Below are 27,714 nucleotides of genomic sequence, written 5' to 3'. Positions count from 1 at the left end.
CCACTTGCAAGCTTATTCAAATTGTTGCCAGGATCCAGTTCTTTGTACTTATATAATTGAAGTTTCTGTTTTCTCACTGATTGTTGGCCAGGTATAAAATTCTGGGGGCTACCTGAATCCCTTCTTATGCAGTTCACTCCATCTTCAAGCCAGCAATGGTGTATTTTGAATATCTGACTTCTCCAATCAGCTAGAGAAAACAATGCTTTTTATAAAAGCCTTTTTCTTTTTAAAGGCTAGGTTGGTTAAGTCAGGCCCACCCAGGATAATCTTCCTTTTGCCATACAATCTAACATAATCACAGGAGTGATATCTCATCATATCACAGTTCCCACTCATACTCAAGAGATTATACAAAGTTATACACACAAGATCATGGGGACAGTTCTCTTAGGATTCTGTTCCTATGTGATATGCTTTTTACTTGGTACCTTTTATGACCAGTGTAAACTCAAGCAGTGAATAACAACTTACCATAACTGTGGTGTATGGTGGTGGTGGTGGTGGTGTTATGTGCCATCAAGTCGGACCCGACTCACAGCGACCCCTCCTTGGGTTTCTGAAGCAGTATCACCATGGAGGTAGATTGCCCCATCTTCCTTCCAAGGAATGGCTGGTGGGTTTGAACCGTCAGCCTTCTGGTTAGCAGTCAACTGCCTTAGGCACTACACTACCAGAGCACCTGTGATGTATGGTAGTGATTCTTAATATTTTTATATAATTTAAGATATACCTTGTTGTGTAGAAGAAACATTTCACTCTTTTATAGCCCAATGCGTGAAGATAGATTTTCCTTTTTATAATGGTGTACTCTATGAAGTTATTTTATGCTTACCTTTCTTTCAAACCCTGCTTGTCTGCTCCTGGAACATTTAAACTGTACAACACTAAATAGACCTGTCTATTAGATTATATTTTTCTATGATTAGGATAAATTAGTTCTTAAACACTGATTTATCTTAAACTACTCACCCTACTTAGGTGAGTAGCATAAAGTTTTCCAAATGTTATTATTTATAAGAGTTTCTCTTTTTTTATTATCACATTTCTTTAGAGTTCTGTCTGTTTTTAACTCCTGTTTTATGAATCAAAAAGTTTTATGGTAGATCTTAAAATCCTCTTTTAGTTCACCCCTCATGAAAACAGAATTTGTTCAAGTTTGGAAGGTACTCACACATTAGTATGTTCAATCTGGTTATGCCTTGTGTGTTAAACTATTAAGTAGAGGAAACTATGAAGCAGTAAAGGAATTTTCATAGGTTTTTCCCCCCCTCTTGCAATTATGTAAACATGATCATTACTGAAAATAAAGTTTATGAACTTAGCTGGCAGCCAGAAAGGTCATTCATGAACATGACAGAAGTCAATTGTATTTAACATTATTAATAGAGTCATACATATTTTGATCACATAGTCAAGTCCTAAATAGAAGGAAAAGCTGCCATATTTTATTCTCTTGGACACAGTCCCATATATATCAAATGCCTAAGAACTAAAAAAAAAAAAAAAAAACTCACTGCTGTCGAGTCGGATCCGACTCATAATGACCCCTCCTTGGGTTTCTGAGGCAATATCACTATGGAAGTAGATTGCCCAATCTTCCTTCCGTGGAGTGGCTGGTGGGTTTGAACTGCCACCCTTCTGGTTAGCAGTCAAATGCCTTAGGCACTATGCTGCCAGAGCTCCTCCTAAGAGCTCAAGACCTGAGTAATATTTTGGATACCTTGAGTGTTTTGCCCTGAGAACTTGAAGATTTCTGCACCTCTTGACTTCTTAAGGAGCCCACTGTTTTCCAACATCTATCCCTTTTCTTTCACTACTGTAGCTATCAAATTTGTCTCCCCAGAATGAATGAATATGTCTCTTGTTCCTGTTTAAAAGAAGCTCTTACTAAAAAAGTTTTGGTGCAAGCTCTGACAGTAAAATAACATCCTGGGTTTTTTGAGAACATAATAGGGTATGTTTCTCCTCACGTTTGTCTTCCCCCTGCAGGTGTTCTGAACTTCCTTTCGAAAGCAGCTTTTATAGGTCTCCAGTTGTGTGCTTGGAAGCTCTGGTAGCATAGTGCCTAAGACACTTGACTGCTAACCAGAAGACTGGTGGTTCAACCCACCAGCCACTCCTCAGAAGGAAGGTTGGACAATCTACTTCTGTAGTGATACTGTCTCAGAAACCCAAGGAGGGGTCACTATGAATCGGGTCCAACTTGATGGCAAATAACAACAACAACAGTTGTGTGCTTGAGACACATAGGGGCCAGATTTCTGCAGCCCACTTGCAGCTGTCAGAAGTCTCCAAATCCAGTTAAAAATCACTCTCTTACAATAGTCATCTTAGATCTCTTGGCTTAGATCTTAAAACATCCTACTCTGCCTCTGTTCCTATTATCTACTTCCAGGAACCATTCCACAATTTATTTCAAAAACTATTTCAAAATCATCCTCAGAGGGAAGAGAATTATTAAAAGCGTTTAGCTGACACAAAGTGCCCTGTAATACTTTGTAGAGCCCTTTGAAGTAATGTTATTTCATATCCTTTATGTTAAGTTTTACCCTTATTGCAAACTTGTGGGGTACACAAAGACGAGGGTTAATCACCTTTAAGAGAAGAGTGAGTGAGGAACAACAACAACACTACTGACACCGCTTGCTTATGGCAGTCAGAGCAGAATTGTGCTTTCTCCTGGTCTCTACCAAACATCAGTGTTTGTTATATAATAGCAAATAATGATAGATTGGCATGTGATCATTTGAAATCTGTTAGAATGTGGAAAGAATTGTTGTCTTATATAAGAATAGTAGAAATCAATATATGAAAGCTTATGAAAAACTTACATGTACATATGAGATAAATAACCTACGCCTATTAGCATGAAATTTGGAAATCATCTTTTTGGCATAACACAGTTTAAAAATTCCTCCATAGGTGTAAACTTGATTAAAAAGAGATCTTTCTGAGATGTGGCAGTGACATCCTTTCTATTCATAGACAGTTCTTGTCTATTTGATTTGTCCCTGACTGTTTAAGTCAAATGTTGAGATGAGTCCAGGGGTTAATTGGCATTTAGTTTTCTTTTGTTACCAAAACTCTGGAAATAATAAAGCTGTTTCATTTTAAAATATATATGTCCTTAACCAAACACCTTGAGGGAATGGGTTGCTGGGTATGGAGGCTCAGGACCACTGGGGGACACTAAGTTCAGTTGGCATAACATAGTCCACAAAGACAATATTCTACATCCTACTTGGGGAGTAGCAACTGGGACCTTAAAAGCTTGTGAGTGGCCATGTAAGGTGCAACTATTGGTCTCTCCCTGTCTGGAGCAAAGAAGAGTGAAGAAAATCAAAGACACATGGAAACATGGAGCATATGAATCCCAGCCTCTACCACCCTGAGACCAGAAGAACCAGAGAGTGTCCAGCTGCCACTCTGACCACTCTGAAAGGGATCACAGTAAGAGGTCTTGAACTGAGTGGGGGAAATGTGGAACAAAACAAAATCATATAAAAAAGACCAGGCTTACTGGTCTGATAAAGACTGGTGGAACCCCTGAGACTGTGGCCCTTAGACAGTCTTCAATCTAGGAACTGAACTGAACCCCTGTGACAACTGGCAGCCAAACAACAGACCTATAAAATAAACAGTAATATCAGGAGGGTATGCACTCAGAACAATCAAGCATGAGATCAAGAGCATAGCATTTGCCCAGGGATAGAGCTAGGAAGGTGGGAGGGGATGGGAAGGAAGAACAAGGGAAGGATGGGTGTACGGAGGAAGTGGGAAGAATGCTGTTGCAGTGTGGGGTTTGCAGTAAACGTCACAAAACAGAACATGTATAGATTGTTGGATGAAAAAGCAGTTTGCTCTAAACTTTCACCCACATCACAATTTTAAAAAGAAAATCAGATTATGAAAGTAGCTCATGTTCTTTGAGAAAAATTAGAACTGCGGAAGTACATGAAATCTTGAAATAAATAAATATCCTTTAGGGATCTGTGAGCCTTTATTATAAAGTCACTGCCCTGGCTCAAACTCTCATTTGAATTATATAGTCCTTTTTGCTTTCTTTTCATTCTTAAAAGAGAAGCTCCTAAATTCCTTGTCAAAAAAGTCTCACCTCTCAGGGCTGTTTTCATAGACCCATAACCGTAGATCTAATATCTCATCAAAATTATTTGTTTGATTAAGTTAATTTTTTTTTAATCATGATTATTTAGATAGAAAAGCTAATGATGTATTTAGGCACATATGTAGTCCAGCTAGTAAAAAGTGGAGAATAGTTGCCAAGTTCTAGATTTTTTGTTCTTTCTGCTTGAGGCTGAAGCCTATGCTGTTTCTTCTTCACTACTGCTTATTGAGTCATTAAATGTCAAGTCTAAGTCATCTTTAGATGTTGTTTTTTGTTGTTCTTTAAGAGGCTTGCCTTCACAGTCGTAGCCAAACCAATATGGAGGGTCCTTGGGGTTGTATTCTTGGTACTTAACTAAAGTTGACATTCTGAAAGCTGCTTCCCTGTAAAAACAGTGATTAGCATTAGTTTATCGCAGAAGTTATCCCTAGTGCAGAATTTTCAAACTTGACTGCAGCAGTCAAGTCAGAACATCTTATTCTAAGCTCTAAATTTTATAGGAAATCTCTAATTATCTTAACAATTATCAAGCAGATAATGTAGGAGAAGTTAAGGAGCTATTAGTAATTTACCATTGTGAACTGGTTTAATCAGATTATTTTCTTAACTCTTAGGGGAGATTACCTGGGTGTGGTAAAAGAAGAGTAGAAGAGCTAGAGATAATGCTACAAGAAGCATAGTTTAAAAGTAGAATGGCTACTAGGCAATGGATATGGAACCACAAAGATCATTTGGGAAGAGAGCTTACTTGGTTCAACTCAAATGTTGACTTCAATTAGGCAAAAAATAAAATGAAATTTTCTAACTCTGAAAAGCACTATGTATTAAGAATGCCACAGTCATAATTCTGTTTCTCAGAAAGTGGTTCTCAAAGCTTTTCATATTCAGGTACATACTTACATGGAAATAAGTCTGCAGTATTGCATCTTAAGGATCCGGAGTTGACTGCAGCCTCTCTCGAGGTTCTCAAGGATTTGGTCAGTAAGCAGGATACAACCTGAGATATCCAGCATGTGCAGGTAATGGCATTTTGCAGATAATAGTTCCATTGCAGAGTCAGTAATCTGAATGCATAGCCAAAGTTAAGTACTAGTTAGTTAGATGAACTTCATCCCTCCCAAAGAACAAAACCAGGACCCTTACAGATGCTTCTTCACCCAGCTTGTCACATGGTGCACTTGTAACTCAAGTTAGTGGTTCACCTCTGTTTCCAAATAAAGTCATAAAGAAAATATATGCTCAAGTAGTACTAACAGAATTTGTGAATGTGTTCTTAATTTCATTGTAGAATACTCTGGTATGGATGGGAAACTTCATCAAAACTTTCTTAGTGCTTGTTGCATCAGATATGAACAACTTATGAAATGCTTCTGGGGAGGGATTTGGCTTTGAAGTTAAAATTGATTCTAAGGTGTCAATTTGGAAGCATAGGTTTAATAACAATTTCTATAAAATATGTATCTTGAAGTTACTTTGCAGACGGGCTCAGGTTGCCTTGAATACAGGTCTGGAGCTCTCTGATGGCTTATATGTAAGAAGGTGGGGTGACTTCAGCTTTTTTGGAAAATGGACAAGTAGATAAGACAAGCCTTGCAGGCAGGGGGAGAAAGAGGAGCAGAAGCCACAGAGACTGCATGAACCTCAATCTAAGACATTCTAAGGGTTCCAACATTTTGGGAGTTAGCCCCAAGGTTCTGCAGAAATAATTCTACACTATTTCTTAGATCATTTCACTTAGTAAGGGACTAACTTTTGAACTTAAAACTGAACTAAGGATTGCTACAGAATCACCTAGATTACTGTTCACAAAGGAATTATTTTCCAACCAGATTTACTTTTCTTATTTTAAATGTTTGAATATTTAAAACAAAAAACTACAAAGCTTGCTTGTTTTTGACATAAAGTTGAGAGAAGCAGGCAGAAACAAATCTTGCTTTTGAAAAGTACATTTTTCAGTTCAGAAAAACAGATGTCATTGTCTAAGCATGTCCTGTTTCCAGAACCTGCTCAGGACCAAGATTTAACATACAAACATCACAACTGATTCTCTCAAAAATGCCTCCAGACATTCTTGCCATACTGTTTGGGTCTTTGGGGATCTGATGTTACTGGGAAAAAAAAAAAAAAAATTAAAAAAGGCTCTCAGAAATGGAGAAGAAAGGAAGGACAGTGAGGTGATGGAAATGTCTAGTCTGGGTGTGCTCAGAGTGCTAGATGTTATTTGATAAGACCAGGAAAGAAAGAAGGAAACCCACTGGCATGGAGTCAATTCCAACTCATAGTGACTTCTGTTGGGTTTCCAAGGCTGTAAATCTTTACACAAGTAGATTGTCTCATCTTCTTCCTGCAGAGCACCTGGTGGGTTTGAACTACCAACCTGGTTAGCAGCCAGATGTCTTACCACTGTGTCACCAGAGCTAAGAGGAAAGCTAAAAAAGAGTCCAGCATTTCCTGTAGATTAGAAGCTCAAGATATTCAATGACTGAGGTGATATTGTTGAGGTTTATGGATTGGGGTCTGGGAACTAAGGATAGAATGACTGGTTACATTCTAAAATCACAGACACATGGCCCTGATCTCACCCCCCAGTGGCCAGAGGTTATGCTGTTTCCAAGTCAGCTAGGTTTGATACCTTGAAAAATATTTTAGCTTATATTTTTAAAAAGTTATTTCATATTTTAAAGATAATGTAATCACTTTACCAAAAAATTAGTGAAATTAGCAAAAGAAAAACAAATATTCATAAATTCATCATCATAATATAACCACTGTTAATATTCTGAAATCTTTCTTACTAGGTCTTCATGCACCTCCTCCTCACCCCCAATTAACAGAATTGTAAATATAGTACTTAATTTAATTTTGCTTCATGTTTACACACACACACACACACACACACACACTAATGTATTCCCATACTACTTCACAGTCTCCATACTTACAATCTTGAGTAGTTGCAAAATGTTTCCCTTAATAGGCATATAATAATTTACCATTTCCATATTTCTGGTCATTCTGGTATTTCTTTTACTATTTATATAACCTTGTGATGACCGTGAGTGTCTTCTCCACATGGTGAATCATTTCCCTCAGGATAAGATTCTAGGTAGTGAATTTAATGGATCATATGGCGTAAGTGTTTTAGTAGCTGTTATTTATATATTTTCACATTGCTTCACAAAAGGATTGTATTTATGTACAATACCATCTGTAATATAACCAATTTCACTGAATCTCTGCCACCTACTGGGTATTACCACTAAATATTATATAATTTGGTTGTTGTTGTTGTTGTTATGTGCTGTCGAGTCGGCCCCAACTCATAGCGACCCCTCCTTGGGTTTCCGAGGCAGTATCACTGCAGAAGTAGGATTGCCCAACCTTCCTTCCGAGGAGTGGCTGGTGGGTTTGAACCGCTGGCCTTCTGGTTAGCAGTCAAGTGCTTTAACCACTATGCTATCAGAGCTCCCAAGGATATGATTTGTTGTTGTTGTTACGGAAGTAGATTGCCTCATCTTCCTTCCGAGGAGTGGCTGGTGGGTTTGAACTGCCAGCCTTCTGGTTAGCAGTCAAGTGCCTTATGCACTACGCTACCAGAGCTCCCTAATGATACCTCACATGTTTTAACTTTCATTTCTTTATTATGTTGAATCTTTTTCCATGTTGTTTACTAGTATTTACTCTGGTTTGAATGTCAGCTCTGCCACTATCTAGTTCTGTGGCCATGGGGACAAGTTGCTTAACTTCTCTGAACTTCAAGTTACCCAAGAGTGTCATAAGGATTAAATGAGATGATATACATGAGCAGTGACTAGCATTTAGTAAATGCTCAACAATTAGTAGTTATTATGTTTATTCATCCTCTCTGCTATATAAGGGATCTGAATTTAAATATATTTGATAAGACCACAGTACCACATTGTACCCACTACCATCGAGTCGGATCCGACTCATAGCGGACTCCTTGGGTTCCTGAGGCAGTATCACTACAGAAGTAGATTGCCCAACCTTCCTTCTGATATATATATATATACATATATATATAGACTCTTTATTAGAGAAAAAGAGAGCTTGACCATTGTCCTTGATGTTTGCTTAGCTGTACTTTTCTTTGATGTCTTTTTAAATAATATTATTGTGGTAAAATATGCATAACAAAATACATTTAAATATTGTAACCATTTTTAACTGTACAATTCAGTGGCATTAACTACATTCACTGTGCTGTATAACTGTCACCATTACCCATTTCCAAAAATCTTTCATCACATTAACTAGAAACTCAGTGCTTCTTAAGCACCTTAGCCCCTGGTAACCACTAATAAACTTCTGTTTCCATGCTTTTGCCTATTCTAAATATTTCATGTAACTGGAATCATACAATATTTGTCCTTTTGTGTCAGACTTATTTCATTCAAAATAATGTTTTCAGTGCTTATCCATATCAGAGCACGTATCGGAACTTTATTCTTCTTTATGGCTGAATAATGTTCCATTATATAGGTATGCTCTCCATTCATGGACACTTAAGTTGTTTCTACCTTTGGCCATTATAAATAATGCTGCAATGAACATATTTGTTTGAGTGCCTCCTTTCAGTTCTTTTGGGTATATGCATAGGAATGGAATTGCTGGGTCATATTATAATTCTATGCTTAACTTTTTGATGCACTGCCATATTACTTTCCACAAAGGCTGCACCATTTTACATTCTCACCAGCAATGCATGAGGATTTCAGTTACTTCACATCCACACCAACACTTTCTTCTTCTTTTTCTTTTTAATTGTGGCTTGGGTGGCAATTTGCCGAGCAAATTAGTATTCTGTTAAACAATTTATACACATTTTGTTTCGTGACATTAGTTGCAGTCCCTTCAGTGTAACAGTACTCTTCCCTTTTCCTCCCTGAGTTCCCCACTTCCATTTGTCCTTCTTTCCTGTTGCTTCCTGACTTCTGAGCTTTGTTTTTGGACAAATGCTGTCATTTTGATCTTGTATGGTTGATTGTTCTGAAAAATATGTTCCTCATGGGTATTATTGTTCACTTTATAGACTTGTCTGTTTTTTTTTTTGTTGTTGTTGTTATTGTTTGGCTAAGGAGCTCTGGAGGAGCTCTGGTGGCATAGTGCCTAAGGCATTTGACTGCTAACCAGGAGGCTCGTGGTTCAAACCCAGCAGCTACTCCTCGGAAGGAAGGTTAGGCAATCTACTTCCATACTGATACTGCCTTGGAAACCCAAGGAAGGGTCGCTATGAGTCAGATGCAACTCCATGGTAATGTTTGCATTGTTTATGGAGCTCTGGTGGTAGTGGTTAAAGCTTTAGGCTACTAAGCAAAAGGTCAGCAGTTCAAACTCACCAGCCACTTCATGAGAGAAAGATGAGGCAGTCTGCTTCTATAAAAATTTATAGCTTTGGAAACCCTATAGGGCAATTCTACTCTGCCCTAAAGGGTTGCAGTGAGTCATAGTTGACTCAATGACAGTGGATTTGGTTTGGATTTATTGTTTGGCTGAAAGGTTAACCACAGGGTGGGTTCACTTTCAAGTTTGAAGAGTGTGTAAGTGACATAGTCTTGGGGGTTCCATCACTCTCTATCAGACCAGTAAGTTCGGTCATTTTTATGATTTTGTATTTTGTCCCACATTTTTCTCCCACTCTGTCCAGAACCTTCTGTTGTGATTCCAATCAGAGTGGTTGGTAGTGGTAGCCAGGCACTATCTAGGTCTTCTTGTCTCAGGCTAGTGGAGGCTGTGGTTTGTGAGATCCACTAGTTCTTTGGAATAATTACTTCCTTAAGTCTTTGATTTTCTTTACTCTTCTTTTATCTGCACAGGGATAGACCAATAGTTGCATCTTAGTTGGCTCCTTGCAAGCTTTAAAGACCCCAGTCACTACTCACCAAAGCAGGATATAGAACAATTTCTTTGTGGACTGTGTTATGCCAGTTGACCCAGATGTCTGCCAGTCTATGATCCTAAGCCCCTAAGCTCAGTGACTTGTCCCTCATGGTGTTTGGTTATGGTTAAGAAGTTTTCCTAACTTTGCCCCTTGTATGCTCTACTACTATATACATGGATATATTTGCAGCACATAAATAAATATATAGAAATTTCCTCTATCAAACCTATATATAATCATGAATGTAATCCCATTTGCCTTTCCACACCTGTTCAGCTTGCATGTCTACCTATGTATCCATTCATTGATCACTGTTTGTTATTACTGTTATTGCAGGATTGTGTTATAATAGTACCTTTGTTGTTTTTAACTCTTGTGCACCTTCCATTGTCTTCCTTTTCCTTGGTTATAGTGTGCTGAACTCTCCCTTATTGTATAATGCCTTTTACTTCACCCAAGTTAATACGTATCTACTCTCTAGTGATTTTCCCTCCCTTGCCCTCTCATTATTCCCTGGTACCATCAAAAAATGTTTCTGTGTGTAAACCTTTTTATAATATTGGTCTCATACAGCATTTGTCCTTTTGTGATTGACTTATTTCACTCAGCATAATGTTTATCCCTGTCATAACATGTATCAGAACTTCATTTTTCTTTATAGCTAAATAATAGTCCATTGTATAGGTGTATCACAGTTTGTTTATCCATCTATCTGTTGATGGATGCTTGAGTTGTTTTCACCTTTGCAGTGAACATATCTGTTTGGGTCCCTACTTTGAATTCTTTTGCATATTGCAGTGCAGTGAATTACTTAATATAGCCCTTCTAGTCATTGTCTTTGTAAATCCCACCAAATGACTGGGTACCAAAAAAAATCCAAACTCACTGCCGTGAAGTTGGATCCGACTCATAGCGACCCCTCCTTTGGTTTCTGAGGTGTTATCTCTATGGTAGTAGGTTGCCCAATCTTCCTTCCAAGGAGTGGCTGGTGGGTTTGAACTGCCAGATTTCTGGTTAGCAGTCAAATGCCTTAGGCACTATGCCACCAGAGTTCCTATAAATGATTGGGTAGGACTATGCAAATAAGAGGTGCTTGTGCTCCATGAAGGGGACTGGATAGCTTGCTAATAATAATGTAAATAAGGGGTGTAGCACCATTATGAAGTGGGATCATACAAATAATGTGTATGAAAACCTAATATGGAGATTGGTCATTTTAATGATCCATCCCAGAGGCAGAAAGGGGCAACTTGACTACCACCAAGAAGAGACGGGGAGGGGAGCACTTCCTTTGGACCCAGGTTTGCTATGCTAGAACCTCTTAGATCACAGAAAACTCTGTAAAACCAGAGACAGAAAGAAGTAGAGGCAGCAAAACCACAAGACAGCATGGTGGACTTCTGGACCAATGGAGTGAGCAAACTGAGCACCTTCAGGTAGGAGGCTTGCTGGAGCAGTGGGATGCCTCTGGACACTTGGTGGAGCTAGGTTTGTTGACCCATGCAGCTAGAGCTGAGTGCCTGTGGACTGAGGCTTACTGGAGGCATGGGGTGCTTTGTAACACTTGTCTGAGCAGGCAGAGCCATGGGCTGTGGGGCCAAGAGGATGTGAGGCCAAAAGGCCAAGGGGCCATGGTGCTGAAAGCGCAAGGGCCAGAGAAAGGTATGCCAGTGGGCACTGCTGAAAAAAGGCTGTCCTGATCGAAGAACTGTATCTTGAGTCATTTCTGATCCTGAATTGTAACCTGTTACTTCCCTAATAAACCCCATAATTGTGAGTATAGTCTGTGAGTTCTGTGTGGCCATTGCAGTGAATTATCAACTCCAGAAGAGAAGTAGATTGCCATGGCAGGGATGGTTGGTGTCAGAATTGGTAAAAGGGTTGGAGAGTAGAGGCCTGTCTGACCTCTGCCTTCTCTCCCCTCAAGAAGTTAGAGGAGGTTGGAAGCCTTTCTTGCCATGCCATTTTTCATAGGCACATACCTAGGAGTGAATTGCTGGGCCATATTATAATTCTGTGTTTAACTTTTTGACAAACTGCCAAATTATTCTCCACAGAGGTTGTACCATTTTACATTTCCACCAGCAATGCATGACAATTCCAGTGTCTTCATAGCCTCACCAACACTGCTATTTTCCATTCTTTCTGATATTAGCCATGCTACTAGGTGTGAAGGAGCATTTGCATTTCCTTAATGTCTAAAGGAGGAGGCCTCGTGGCACAGTGGTTAAGCACTTGGCCGCTAACCTAAAGGTTGTTGTTGTTATGTGCCGTCGAGTCGGCCCCGACTCATAGCGACCCCTCCTTGGGTTTCCGAGGCAGTATCACTACGGAAGTAGGATTGCCCAACCTTCCTTCTGAGAAGTGGCTGGTGGGTTTGAACCGCCAGCCTTCTGGTTAGCAGTCAAGTGCTTTAGCCACTATGTGGTTCAAATTCACCAGGTGCTCTGTGGAAGAAAGATGTGGCAGTCTTCTTCCATAAAGATTTATAGCTGTGGAAACCCTATGGGGTAATACTACCCTATCCTAGAAGGCCACTATGAGTCAGAATTGACTCAATAGCTGCAGGTTTGAGTTTACTGGTTTTTAATGTCTAATAATATTGAGCGTCTTTTCTTGTGAATATTGGCCATTTATATATCTTCTTCATTTATATGTATTCCAGATCTTTGCCTGTTTTTTAATTGGGTAGCTCGTCTTTCTGTTGTTGAGTTTCATTGCCTGTTTTGATTGTATGAGAAGTCAAGTAATTCATAGCACCTTTAGTGATGATCCCAATCCCAAGAAAAAGAAAAATGCCTCAAACATGGGTAGTGTGTTAGCTGGGCTCTCTGGAGAAGGAAAACCAGTGAAGCTTATATATGTGTATATACAGAGACAGATTTATCTCAAGGGAATGGTGCATGTGGTTGTAGAGACTGGCAAATCCTAAGTCCGTGGATCAGTTGTCAGTCTGGAGGCTTCTCTTCACTCATGTAGCTGCAGGAGTTGATGAAACCAAGATCACAGGTCAAATGGCAAGCTTCTTGGCTCACAGGCTGTGGAGGCTGACAAATCTAAAATCAGCAAGTAAGATGGCAGACTGTAGGCTCAAGTCCAAAGAACTAGAAATCAGATGATGAAGAACCAGATGCAGGATCCAGACTGGGCAAAAGTCCAGAGAGCTTTGCCAAGATATCCATTTATATTGGAAGCAGACCTCAACCTTGAGGAAATTCTCTTTCACCTGATTGGCTGCTCATAGCAAATCACATCATTGAGGTGATTACATTATGTTGGACTTCATCATAAGTGCTAAACCACTGAAAATCATGATCCAGCCAAGTTTATACAAAACTTTATCACAGGCAGCAAGAAAAGAGTCTGAGTAGCTCACAAAATGACTTTTTGAGTCAGTAACAATTGGTTTCATTGTATGTTAACAATGAAAATCTAATGCAGTGCAAAGGGGCAGGGAGGAACTGTCTTCTGACCTCCTCTCACCCCACAAGAGGAAGACAAAATCATCATCATTAGCCAAGGCCTATTCCTGTGAAGCCTATTCTTGCTGTCTCCCTCCAGCCCTTTTACCAACTGTTCCTCCTGCAGCACCCACCACCTCTCTGTTGGGTTTGATAATTTGCTGCAGTGGCCACACAGAACTCACAGATTATGGGGTTTATTAGGGAAACAACAGGCTACAATTCAAGTTCAGAAATGCACTCAGTCTCTCACAGCCAGCCATCTCACTCAGCAGCCAGCAGTCTCAGTAACACATTGCTCTCTCAGCAGTGTGTGTCTCTTGCATCTCTCTCTCAGTGGTGTGTGTTTCTACCACATCTCTCAGAGTGCATTTCTCCCAGCAGCCGATCTTTCTCAGCTATCAGTCAGAGAGACTCCTTCTGCCTCTAGGGGGGCTCCTTTTGAGCCTGGCAGAGTCGTCCTAACCAATGAATCCCAACATCAGAGTTCTACACACCTGAGAGAAAGCAAACTTCCCAGAAAATTACTTTGTGCTGCTCCCAACAGAAATACCCCAGGTGGATAGCTTTAACAATCAGGAGCTACTCAGTTGCTCACAGCAAATTCCACTATGGAGTTTACAAAGACTTTTGGCTAGAAAAGCCACACTATGTGATTTACTATACTGCATGCAGTAAGAAATGACTTGCTTGAGGTCTGTCCCCACCTGGAGAAAAGCAGAGTGAGGAAAACCAAGATGCAAGAATCAGTCACTTCAAGGGACTAATGGACTACATGATTTCCAGCCTCCATGACCCTGAGACCAGAATAACTAGATGTGCCCAGCTACCACTGCTGACTGCTCTGAAAGGGATTATGATAGGACATCCCAGACAGAGTGGGAGAAAAATGTGAAACAAAATTCAAAATCATAAAAAAGACCACACTTACTGGTCTGATAGAGACCAGTGGAACCTATGAAACTATGGCCCTTAGACACCCTTCAAGTGGAACTGAACTCACCTCCATAGTTCAACTTTCAGCCAAACAATAGGTCTTATAAGGTCTATCAACAAACTCACTGCCATCGAGTCGGATCTGACTCATAGCAACCCCTCCTTGGGTTTCCGAGGTGGTACTCTACGGAAGTAGATGGCCCAACCTTCCTTCTGAGGAACGACTGGTGGATTTGAACTGCCAGCTTTTTGGTTAGAAGTCAAATGCCTTAGGCACTACACCACCAGAGCTCCTACAAGGTCTATAAGATGAACAGTAATACCAGGGAGCTGCACACTTTTTAGAACAATCAATCATTATAAGATCAAAATAGCAGCTAAGAAGGCAGGAAGAGAAAACAAAGATGATGGAAAATGATAAACACAGGGAGGAAGTGGGAAGAGTACTGTTACATGATGGGGACTGCAGTGATTGTCACTAAACAAAATGTGTATAAATTGCTGAATGAAAAACTAATTTGCTTTGTAAACTTTACCCCCAAACCCAAACCTGAACCCACTGCCATTGAGTCAATTCCAGCTCATAGTGACCCTAATAAAAAAACTCACTGCTGTTGTGATAGGATGGAGTACAACTACCTCATAAGGTTTCCAAGACTGTTAAGTCTTTACAGAAGAAGACTGCTGTGTTAGGCTGGGTTCTCTAGAGAAGCAAAGCCAGTAAAGCTTATATACATAGAGAAAAAAAAATTATCTTAGGAAAATGGCTCACACAGTTATAGAAGCTGACAAGACCCAAATTCCTGGATCAGTCGTCAAATTGGAGCCTTTTCCCGACTCACGCAGCTGCAGGGCTGATGAGCTCAAGGTTGGCAGGCAGTATACCTACCGGCTGTTGACTTTGGTGGATGACAAATCCAAGATCACCAGGCAGAATGGTGGATTGTTTACTCACAGAGAGTTGTAGGCAACACAACAGATCGAGATCCACAAAAGGTTCTCTGTTTTTCCCATAATGTCCATATATATAGGAAGCAGTTCATATACCTAGGGAAACTTCCTTTCAGTGGATTGGCTGCTCAAATCATATACATCCAATCTCGTCATGGGATTAAGCACATCACAACTGCTTAAACCACTCAGAATTGTGGTCCAACCAAGTTGACACACAACCTCAGCTATCACAACTGCCTCATCTTTCTTCCACAGAGTACTTGGTGGATTCAAACCACTGACCTTTTGGTTAGCAATCAAATGCCTTAACCACTGTGCCACCAGAGCTATTACTTTCATCCAAATCACAATTAAAATATTATTTGAAAAAATGACTTGAGATGCACAAACAGCAGAAGATAAACTAGATGATTGGGACCATCTAAAAGTTAAATTCTACATGCTGCATCAAAAGACTTCTCCAAAAGAGTAAAAAGAGAACCTATAGAATGGGGAAAAAAATTCATCTATGACATATTGGACAAAGGACTTACCTCTAAAGTTTATAGGGTACCCCAGCATTTCAACATCAAAAAGACAATTCAATTTTAAAATGGGCAGAAGGTATGAACAGATATTTCACCAAAGAAGATATTCAGGCAGCCAACAAACACATGAAGAAATGTTCGTGATCATTTAGCCATTCCAAACCAAACCAAACTCACTGCTGTCAAGTCAGATCTGATTCATAGTGACCCCCATTGGGTTTCTGAGGCAGTATCATTACGGAAGTACATTGCCCAATCAGGGTCATTGGGTTTCTGAGTCGGTATCACTACAGAAGTAGATTGACCAGTCTTCCCTCTGAGGAGTGGCTGGTGGGTTTGAACCACTGGCCTTATGGTTACCAGTCAAATGCCTTAGGCACTACACCACCAGAGCTCCCCATTAGCCATTAGTTAGATGCAAATAAAAACAACCATGAGATACCATCTTACCCTAGCGTTAATAGCAAAGTTCAAGAAGACAGAAAATAACAAATGCTGGTGAGGATTTGGAGAGATTGGGTCTCTCATACATTGCTGGTGGGACTGTAAAATGATACAAGCACTGTGAATATCGGTATGGTGATTATCTTTAAATAGTTGGAAATAGAAATACCATTTGATACAGCAATCCCATTCCTAGATATATATCCTAAAGAAGTGAGAGGCAGGACATGAATAGATACATGCACACCTATGTTCATCGCAGCACTATTCACAATAACAAAGAGATGGAGACACCTAAAGTGCCCATCAGCCAAGGAATGGATAAACAAACTGTGGTACATACATACAATGGAATACTATGCAACTTAAAGAATAATGTACAATCTGCAAAACACCACATAACATGGATGAACTTGGAGGATATTATGCTGAGTGAAATATGTCAATCACAGAAAGACAAATTTTTTATTAGTCTGTTGTTGTTGTTGTTATGTGCCATTGAGTTGGAGCCGACTCATAGCGATCCCTCCTTGGGTTTCCGAAGCAGTATCACTACGGAAGTAGATTGCCCCTTCTTCCTTCCGAGGAGTGGCTGGTGGGTTTGAACCACCAGCCTTCTGGTTAGCAGTCAAGTGCTTAGGCACTATGCTACCAGAGCTCCTTTACTATTGTAAAAATCAAGGAAAGGTTTATACATAGAAGGAAACTTTGTTAATATATATATATATATATATATATATATATATACACCAAAGATTATTAGTGGTTACCAGGGGTAGGAGAGAGGGGGAAAAGGGAAGCTTTTGTTTGCAGCGCATTGAGCTTATGCTAATGGTGGTGGAGTATTTCGGAAAAGAATAACAATAACGGTGGCACAACATGAAAAATGTCATCATGTGGAAGTTGTTATGTCAGCAAATGTCTTGTATATGATTTCACCAAAATAAAAGTTAAAGAAAAAAAAAAGATTATAACCTTGGAAACCCCATGAGACAGTTCTACTTTGTTATATAGGATTGCTATGAGTCAGAATTGACTTGATGGCCATTTTTTAATATATTATTAGTGAGGGGAAAAAATGCATTATTTTATGTAATGATTGTAATGGATCACAGCAATGTAAAATATTTACTCTCAGAGTAATTAATAATAAACTAATGGATTTTGCAGTTAAAATAAATAAGTAAAAATGACTTGCCCTGAAAGACCAAAAAGGGCAGTGTCTGTTTTTGCTCTGGCTTATAGATAAATCACTGAACTTTCGTGAGGAAGAATATTTTAAATATAATGAAAATATTTGGGATACACATGCAAGAGAGTGGGAGGTTCTGGGGGAATCATATCCTTGGATATTACGCTGTATTTGGCCATTTTAAGAGCTCTGTTGCTTTATGTTTATTTATTTGTGAGCATATGTGCATGGTGGTTTCAATGCTTTGCAGCTCCTCTCCACAAAAAGTGGGGTCTGTTTCCCTCCCCCTTAAGTCTAGGCTAGCATTGTGACTTCCTTTGAGTAAGAGTCCTTGCAGCTTCCACATATTTCCCTACTTGGGATGTTTTTGCCCTTGAAAGAAGCTCAGCTAGCATACTAGTAGATAAAATCAAATTAAGTAGGTGATGCTGACCAGGAAGACATCTGGTTTCCCTAATTCTAAACATGTATGTTATTTTTAAAAAGTTTTGCTGTAAACTCTCTGGCTCCATTTTGTCATGGTTTACCACATCTTTTCCTTCATTGTCACCCCCTCTTTATTGTGGCACAATTAGCTGTAGAAGAATTAGGAGGTTTTAACATCATTCTTTTAAACCATTCAATACAAAAATGGAACAGTTGAGAAGGTAAATTTGTAGACTAGCTATAGTGCAAGGGCTTTTGAGAGGTGAGGGGATGTTTTAGTAAATAAAAGCCCATCAGTGTGTGCAATAAAGAACAAAGTTGTTGATGACCTTGTAATTTATGATGTTTAATTAATTATTATTTTTAGTTTTTTTTTCTCTGCATATTTCATTTCCTCCAAGTTTTTCCTATTAATTTGTTTTAGTCTTTATCTTCAACTCTAGAGGCTTTCCTCATATTTGGTAATTCTTGATTGATAAATACTGACTGAAAGGTGTGAATCGTGATGTAGGGCTTCTCTACTACAGGCTTACAGGAAGGTGGATTATTTGTTGGGAAACCTCCAATCTTTAGGTCTTGCAAAAGGGGCAGGAAGGCGGCAACTTCTGATCACCTCTAACCACAAGAGGAGGACAGAATCACCATCAGCAGCCCAAAGCCTGTTCTTACGAGTCCAGACATGCCCCCACCCCCCAGCCCTCTTACTAACCTTGACACCACCTGTTCCTCCCACACCACCCACCAGCTCTCTGCTGGGTTCGACAGTTCATTGCAGTGGCCATGCAGAACTCACAGACACCACTCACAGACTATGGGATTAATCAGGGAAGCAACAGGCTACAACTCAAATTCAGGAATGCAGTCAGTCTCTCTCAGCCAGCCATCTCTCAGCTGGCCGTCTTTCACCTGACAGTATCTCTCAGTCTTTCTTCATAGCATGGCTCTCTCTCAGCAATGTGTGTCTCTCACATCTCTTTCTCAGCAGTGTGTCTCTTTCATGTCTCTCACATCTTTCTCAACCAGCAGTCAGAGAGACTCCTTCTGTCTCTAGAAGGGCTCCTTTTGAGGCTGGCAGAGTGGCCAAACTAACCAATCCCAACATCAGAATTCTTTACACCTGAGATAGAGTGAACTTCCCAAGATTGCTTCAGGCCACTTGCAACAGAAATACCCCAGGTGAATAACTTTAACAATCAGGAGCTAGTTAGTTGCTCATGGCAAATTCCACCACAGTTTACAGACTACAATCTTCCAAGACAGAATTGTTCTTTCTTCTAGCAGTCCATGTATATTCAATATTCTTTGCCAACACCATAATGAAACTTCTTTGGTTTTCCTTATTTAATGTCCAGCTTTCACAAGCATATAAGCAATTGAGGAACTGGGTCAGGCTCACCTTTCATCAAAGTGACATCTTTGCTTTATAAAAGAGATATTTTAAAACTTTTGATCAAAAATAAAATGCCTGAATTACCCAGGTTTATGCTGCTTTCAGCAAAATTGGATGACACTTTTCACAGATGCCTGTCCTTGAGAACTTTCTCTGGTTCAGCAACCATAAATAACTAGTGGAATGTTTTGTCTGTGGTCAAGCCAGGAGGTGGAAAGAATAGATCCTGAGGAATGAAGTTTTGACAAAGATACATAAGCGTAAAATGGCCTTAAGAAATACTTCTTTCAGGATAAGGATATAGAAACAAAGACCCAAGAAAAAACCTTGGACAATCAACTCGTTATCTGCGTTTCCCAGGTAACCAAGAAAGTTTCACTCGAGCAACGAGTTTCTAGATAAGAGCCTTAGCATTAATTCTTATGACCAGCTCTGGCCCCACGGAGTGTTTTACATCAACCTAGACATTTTTATAACCTGTTCTGAAAAGTGTACATTGTAAGAAATCTTTGTAGCCCACCTAAGCATATCTAAGCATTTGTATCCATTGGAGCCTTTCCCCACTTTTTAACCCTCCCTTTTATAAATTTGATCAAAAACTAACTTATGATTTTACTGTAATCTCTTTGTTTCTTGCCATATATCTGGTCCTGCTCAGGACCCACTCTCTGAAATTGCTACATTTTCACTTATGTGAGGTGGTGGTTTCCCATCCAGATGCCTCTCGACTGCTAAATAAAACCTCTGAATCTTCCTTTAAGATCTGAGTGGTTTTTCCCTACAGTAGCTTTTAACACTTTAATGAAGTCTGTTGCAGCCGATTTGTCCAATGCAATATGTTGTTTGATTTCTTGACTCCTGCTTCCATGAGCATTGTTGATCTCCCTCTTAACCCAGTTCCAGAAGTATATGCTGCTGCCAAAGTCCTGAGGATTTTGAAGATTTAGTGTACATCAGACTGCTGCTCAGCTTTCTCTATTGTTGTGTTGGGATTCCAAGCTGTCTCAGTTCTACTAAATTAGTTCGGCTATTTTCAAGCTTCCAAAATTTTGTTACTCTTGTCTCGTCTCCTTTTTTCCCTATCTACATGGGCCCTTGTCCCTCTGCCATAGTTTTGATAAGGTTCTAGAGGGAACAAAATTACATGTGTATGTTCAATCTGCCCTATTAATCCAGTACATGAGATCTCTATTTATTGAAATAGAAATATACCCATAGTAGTACATTAAGTAAAAAGAAAGTAGGTTAAGATGCACTCTTGCAATGTATGATTCCATTCTTAAAAAAAAAAAAAAAGACAAAACAAATGCCTTCTATAATTATTTCTAATCTTTTTGTACACAGAAGAGATTGCTAGAAAAATAAGTATAAAATGCTAACAATGGTTATGTCTGGATGGGGGAATGACAGCATGTTTTTCTTTTTCCTGTATGTTTTTCTACATAGTCTAAATTCACTACAATGAATATGTATTTCTTTTGTAAACAGATTGTGAAGAAAAATTATCAACAACTTGAAAGTAAGACAAAAAGGTGATTATGATTATCTACCTTTTCAATGTAATACTGAGGCATTGTTTAACTGGCCCACACAAGAATTCCCTAGGAAATTATACATTACTTTTGTTTGACATACTGTTTACTATTGATTATTATATTTTTTTCTATGAGAGACGCAAATTATTTCTGTCTAGTTATAGAAAATATAACTCCAAGATTATGGTTTTATTGCCTTGTAGGACATTAATCAATTTTAGATCTAACCTAACAATTATATTCCAACATTCCTTCTTCAATGTCTGTAATACTCAATTTATTCTAATGCTTTAGGTTTTCCATTCTGCTGGTACACTCATTAATTATTTAATATTTGGCACATGTTTTATATTTTTGAGAGATTATGTTTTAAACTTTTTGAAAATTCTTCTTTGACACAAATGAAATCATAAAGCTATTCTCAGTTTGGGGAAAGGAAATAAACTTGAATGCCTTAGACATAGCAAAGTAAACAAGTTCAGTGTTAAGGCCATTCCCTAAAAGCTGCCCTACTTGGGTTCTTTGGCAGTGCTTCAATTTGGCCTGTCTGAGCTCTGACTCCTACACATACCTTTGGACAGCCAGCAATGCTCAGAGATGTGAGACTAATGCAGTATATGGCCAGTGCTTTGATAATCTCATCTGACAGCTGAGGACAGTAAGAGACATCCAAGTGTTCCAAGATCAGTGAGCCTTTGCAGAATGCCTGCAAGAATTCCAAAGTTAAAGGTTAGTTTTCCTTTTCCTTGTTTTTTGTTCAAATATTTCTTAAGGAGTTCTGGTGGTACAGTGCCTAAGGCATTTGACTGCTAACCGAAGGTTGGAGGTTCAAATTTACCAGCCACTCCATGGAAGGAAGACTGGCCAATCTACTTCCATAAAGATTTACCACCTCAGAAACCCAAAGGGAGTCACTATGAGTCAGAATTGACTTGATGGCAGTGAGTTTGTTTTTTTTTTTTAAAAAGCCATCTTACCCATAGTAATTTGCATAGCAGGTATTTCAGTCCCTGAAATATAGAGGTGTTTATCTTACTGCCAAAAAAAAAAAAGCCATTATATCAAAAATCTCTTTGCACAAAAGGTATTTACACACCAGCTAAGGAGCTTAATAATATTCAAACTCTTGCATCATAGAATTTGGTTTTCCTGAAGTTAGCTCTAATGAAATTTATCTGATACTGTCATGGTTATTAGTGTTATATTCACCCAAATGGGTGGAGGAAAAAAAAAATCTGGAGGTGAGGATTAGATGACAAACAGTCCAGTGTTGACAGTATAATATAATGATGTGAAGAGCACAGCCTTTGGAATCAGACAGACCTGAGTTATTTTCTTTCTACCATTTATTAATTCTGAAACCTTAGAAAATTAAGCCTCAGTTTCCTCTTCTTTAAATTAGGCAAAACATCTATCCTGCGCTCAAGTACAGCAATGATTGTGAGGATGGTGCAAGACCAGGCAGTATTTCATTCTGTTGTACATAATGTCACTACGAGTTGAAACTGACTCAGTAGCACCTAACAATGACAAACAATTATCTGAAATGTAAATTGTTAATCTTAAATTTCTAGGGCTGGAAAAGGCCTAGAAATGATTGGAGAATTCTTCCCTCTACCACAGCCATTCTTAATTTTTATTCCTATAATCTACTTCTGTAGTGATACTACCTCGGAAACCCAAGGAGGAGTCACTATGAGTTGGGTCCGACTCGACGGCACATAACAACAACATACTTTTTAGTAAAAAAAAAAAAGACTGAATGATAAAAAGAATCCAGATGAAATAATTGTTTAAAATATTACAACTTAGCCATTACAAAAGGAAAAAGAAAAAAAAAGATACACAAAAGTAACCTAATACTAGTTGTAAAATTACATTAATAAAGAAGAGTAGAAATTGTCTTTAAGAATGTAAAGAATTCACAAAAATAAAATAAACCTATAAGATTGAAAATGGAGAACCACAGACATCAATTTGTTAGCAAAGACAACTACAAAGCAAAAAGAATGAATAAATGGTGTAGTTAAAGAACTTCCAAATGGAGAGGATGTCAAGGTGATATATCAAGATAAAACAGATTGTTTTACACTTGGGAAGGTAATAATAAATTATAGTGTAACTTGAAAGAAAATTAAGAAAGCTTATCACCAAAATAAAAAAGAAGAAAATCATAAAGATTTAGTAAACACTTGCAAAAAGGGTGTGGTGTGGGTGTCTGACCTCTTCTAACTTCACAAGGGCAAAAGAGGATTAAGATCAACTTCACCAGCCCAAGACTGATTCTGTGAGGTGGAGGTTGGGCATACCTCCACCTTCCAAACTTTTTACCAATTGTAACTCCAACCATCCCTTCCCTGGATTCACTACTTCTTTAGTGGGTTTGATAATCCATTGCAACTGCCACACAGAACTCACAGATAATACTCCTGATTATGGGGTTTGTTAGGGAGGTAAAAGGTTACAATTCAGATCTGGAATGCTTAGAGTAGAGTTCTTTATGAGGACACCTTCCCCTTAGCCATGCCTGAAGGCAGGTCTGTCTCTGGCCCCCTTCCCTCAGCCTGGCCTCTTCCCTACTTAGGCAAGTGTTACAAAGCTCTTTTAGCTCTGGAGAGGCACACCACTCCATTAGTAAGCCTCAGCCCTAAGGTGCTCAGCTTCTCACTCTGTGGGTTAGTGGGCCTAGCTCTACTGATAAATGCCCAGAGACATCCTACTCTGCTAGCAAGCCTCCCACCCAAAGGCACTCAGTTTTTTCACTCCATGGGGTGGGAAACCCACTGTTCTTTTTTGGCTAGTCTCTTGGTTCTGCCACTGCCATTTGTCTGCCACTGCTTCTCACCATCTCTGGTGTAACAGCTCTCTGTCTCCCAGTTTGAAGAGGTTCAGTGTAGCGATCTCATGTCTAAAGGACATGCTTCACTCCAGATTCTTCTTTCTTGATGATAGTGAGATTCTCTTCTTTCCACCTCTGGGATGGCTTATTTGAAACCTAACAGGACAGCAAAACTGACCAATCCTCATGTTAGGGATCCATATGCCTTATTTGCATGATCTCACCCCTACGAGGGTGCTGTGCACTTTATTTACATTATTAGCAAGCTGTCCAATCAGTTTTGTGAGCAACAAGCACCTCACATTTACATAGTCCCACCCAGTCACTTGGTGGGAGTCACAAAGACCATGGCTAGAAGGGCCATACCAAGTAATTCACTGCACTGCAACACTAAAACATTAGCAACAAAGAAAATGATAAGAAAATCAGTAAACAAAATGAAATCGGCATGGAAAAATATATGAAACAAAGCAACCATCAGCACCACACACACACACACACACACACACACAAACAACCCCAGCAAAATAACAGCAGTAAATTCATACCTATTGAATTACACTGAATATATGTGGATTAAATGCACCAGTCAAAAGACAGAGAGTATGAGAATGAATAAAGAAACATGTCCCACCAATGGGCTGTCAACAAGAGACACACCTTCGACACAAAGACAAAAACAAGCTAAAAATCAAACAATGGAAAAAGATATATCAAGTGAATGACAGGGGAAAAAAAAAAGGAGTGGTGATATTAATTTCTGATAAAATAGATTTTAAGGCAAAAATCAGCTGAAAAGACAAGGAAGGACATTATATAATGATTGATAATGAGGTCAATCCAATAATCATGATGAATATCTACACACCCAATGAAAGAGCCCCAAAATACATAAATCAAATTTATAACAGAATTGAAAAGAGAAACAGATAACTCCACAATAATAGTAGGAGACTTTAATATACTACTTTCAATGAAGGACAGAAAAACTAGAAAGAAACTCAAGAAAGATACAGAAGATCTAAACAACACAATCAACCAATTTGACATCACAAATATATACAAACACTCCATCCAGCTCCACAGTACACATTCTTTTCCAGCACACCTGGAACATTCTGCAGAATAGATCATATATTAGGCCACAAAGCAAGCCCTAATAAATTAAAAAACATTAAAATACTACAAAGCATCTTCTTAGATCACAATGCTATAAAATTAGAGATCAACAACAGGAAGATCAAGGAAATATCAAATACATGAAAATGGAAGAACACCCTGCTTAAAAACTAATGGGTAATAGAACAAATAAAAAATGAAATAACAAAAAATTATTTGAATCAAACTAGAATGAAAACACAATATACAAAAATATTGGGACAGAGCAAAAGCAGTTCTCAGAGGACAATTCATAGCAATAAATGCATACATCAAAAAAGAAAAGAGAACCAAAATCAATACCTTAACCCAATACTCCAAGAATTAGAAAAAGAACAACAGAAAAATCCTACACAGTAGAAGAAAGGACATTTTATAAAGATTCAAGCAGAAGGAAATGAAATTAAAAAAATAATAGAATCAACAAGATTAGAAGTTGGTTCTTTGAAAGGATTGATAAAATTGACAAACCTCTGGCAAATTTAACAAAAGAAAAGACAGAAGATGCAAACAACATGAATAAGAAATTAAATAGGTGATGTCACAACAGAATTTACTGAAATAAAAAGGATAATAAGGGAATACTATTGAAAACTGTTTCAAAAAATTTGAAAACAGAAAAAATGGATAAATTTCTAAAAACTACCTACCCAAACTAACACAATTTGAGGTAGAAAACTTGAACAGACCCATCACAAAAGAAGAAATTGAACAGGCCATTAAAAAAAAACTCCCCCCCAAAAAATGTCCTGACTAGATGGCTTCACTGGTGAGTTCTACTAAACATTCAGAAAAGAGCTGAGACCAATTCTCCTCAAATTATTCCAGAGCATAGAAAAAGATGGAATGCTACTGAACTCATTCTATGCAGCAAGCATGACCCTGATATCAAATACAGGCACAGACACCATTAGAAAAGAAAATCATAGACCACTATCTGTCATGATATTGTATCTATATGTAAAAATTCTCAACAAAATCCTAGCCAATAGGATTCAGCAATATATCAAATAAATAAATAATAATAATACATTATGTCCAAGTGAGATTCATACCAGGTATGCAAGGATGTTTCCCCATTAAAAACAATCAATGTAATTTTCCACATAAATAAAACAAAGGAAAAGAAGAACCAGATGATCATATCAATTGATGCAGAAAAGGCATATGACAAAATCCAACACCTATTCTTGATCAAAACACTCAGCAAAATAGGATTAGAAGGAAAAAAGGTTAACATAATTAAGGGCATATACACCAAACCAATGGCCAACACTATTCTCAACTGAGAAAGTCTGAAAACATTCCCCCTGTCAATGGGAATCAGGCACATATGCCCTTTATCACCACTCCTATTAAATATTGTATTGTAAGTCCTATCCCAAGCAATAAGACAAGGAAGTGTTGGAAGAGAAGGCATCCAAAATGGCAAAGAAGTAAAACTATCTCTGTTTGCAGATGATATGATCCTACACATAGAAAATCCCAGAGACTGAACAAGAAAACTACTGGAACTAATAGAGACTGGTGGAACCCCCCAAACTATAGCCCTTAGACAGCCTTCAAACCTAGAAACAAACTCAACTCTATGGCACAACTTTCAGCCAAACAATGAACAGGCCTATAAGGTGAACAGTAACAACTGGGCATTACTCATTCTTTGAAACAATCAAAAATACAAGATCAAAAGGGCAGCATTTGTCCAGGGATAAAGCTCAGAAGTCAGGAAGGCATAGGAAAGAATGAAAGGAAACAGTAAATGTAAGGAGGAGGTGGGGAGAGTGTTGATAATGTTGTGAGGATTGCAGTCAATGTCACAAATCAAAATGGGTATGATTTGTTGAATGGAAAACCAATTTGCTGTGTAAAGTGTTACCCAAATCATAATAAAAAGTTATATATATATAAAAAAAGAAGTGTTCTGGTAAGATGGTGGAATAAGCAGACAGACTGCACAGACCCTCTTCAACAAAGAAAAGGTGAACCAATTAGAATACAGAAGATAATCCTGAAGCCCTGAGTTTTGAAAGGAAGGATATGGAAGTGGACTAAACTCCAATTAGTAAAAGAACCTGCATGAAAATACCAAAAAGGGAGACATACGGAGTTGCAGTCTGTCAGCAATCCTAACAGCATGGACAGCTTGGATGTTGCCAAGTGGTGTTAGGACCTAAGATTAACCTAAAAATCGGCCCTGCTAACCAGGGGCTGCATGGAGGACTGCCTTGGTAGCTGAAGAAAAGGGGATGCAGCAAAGAAGGAGATGGGCTGAGCTTTGGACTTTTGCCTTTCCAGAGGGAGCAGCCATTTTGAATGTTTACAAGTGGTTCAACCATTTTGGATATTTAAAGTGACAGAAGTCTAAAGAATAGGATCCACTTGCCAGAACTGCAAGGACATTCCAGATGCGAACGACTGGAAAGGTGCAATATTCCCCTTGTTACTCTTAGACCCCACACCCTTTTGCTGAACGGAGATGCAGCCATGCCTCACTCCCACCCACCTTCTGGGCTGGCAGGAATTCCATTCCAGTCTGTGTGCTCTGATGGAGCCTAGGTGCTCTGGCCCACCCTGCCCAGATATTCCCCCCACTCAGTTTGTTTTTGTCTGTTTTAATATTGTTATTATCATTACTGTTCATCCTTTTATTATTATTCTTTATTCTTCCCTTCCTAGGTTTCAGTTTTCAGCTTTTTCTTCCTTCCCTGTTCCTGGTTCCCATTTTTTTTTCTTTCTCATGATTAACCTCATTTCTTGTTTTTCATTATGTAATTTTCCCATTTTTTCCCTCATTATTCTCCTACTCTCTTTTCTCTTATTG

At 38.7% G+C, this 27,714-nt stretch overlaps 1 protein-coding gene across 1 annotated transcript in view; it reads right to left on the bottom strand.

The window, feature by feature from the left end:
* Positions 1-4,325: 4,325 nt before the first annotated feature.
* FBXL13 (F-box and leucine rich repeat protein 13) overlaps positions 4,326-27,714 on the bottom strand; it is a 304,871-nt gene continuing 281,482 nt past the window's right edge. The window contains exons 17-19 of the mRNA XM_007945197.1: positions 21,468-21,602; positions 5,030-5,193; positions 4,326-4,512 (exon numbers count right to left, since the gene is read on the bottom strand). Of these exons, the coding sequence (XP_007943388.1) occupies positions 4,326-4,512; positions 5,030-5,193; positions 21,468-21,602 (486 nt within the window). The remainder of the gene's footprint in view (positions 4,513-5,029; positions 5,194-21,467; positions 21,603-27,714) is intronic.

The sequence above is a fragment of the Orycteropus afer genome, unplaced genomic scaffold, assembly GCF_000298275.1.
Source record: "Orycteropus afer afer isolate SDZICR_OR568_19922 unplaced genomic scaffold, OryAfe1.0 scaffold00007, whole genome shotgun sequence".
NCBI lineage: Eukaryota > Metazoa > Chordata > Mammalia > Tubulidentata > Orycteropodidae > Orycteropus > Orycteropus afer.
This window is presented reverse-complemented; position numbering and strand designations above follow the sequence as displayed.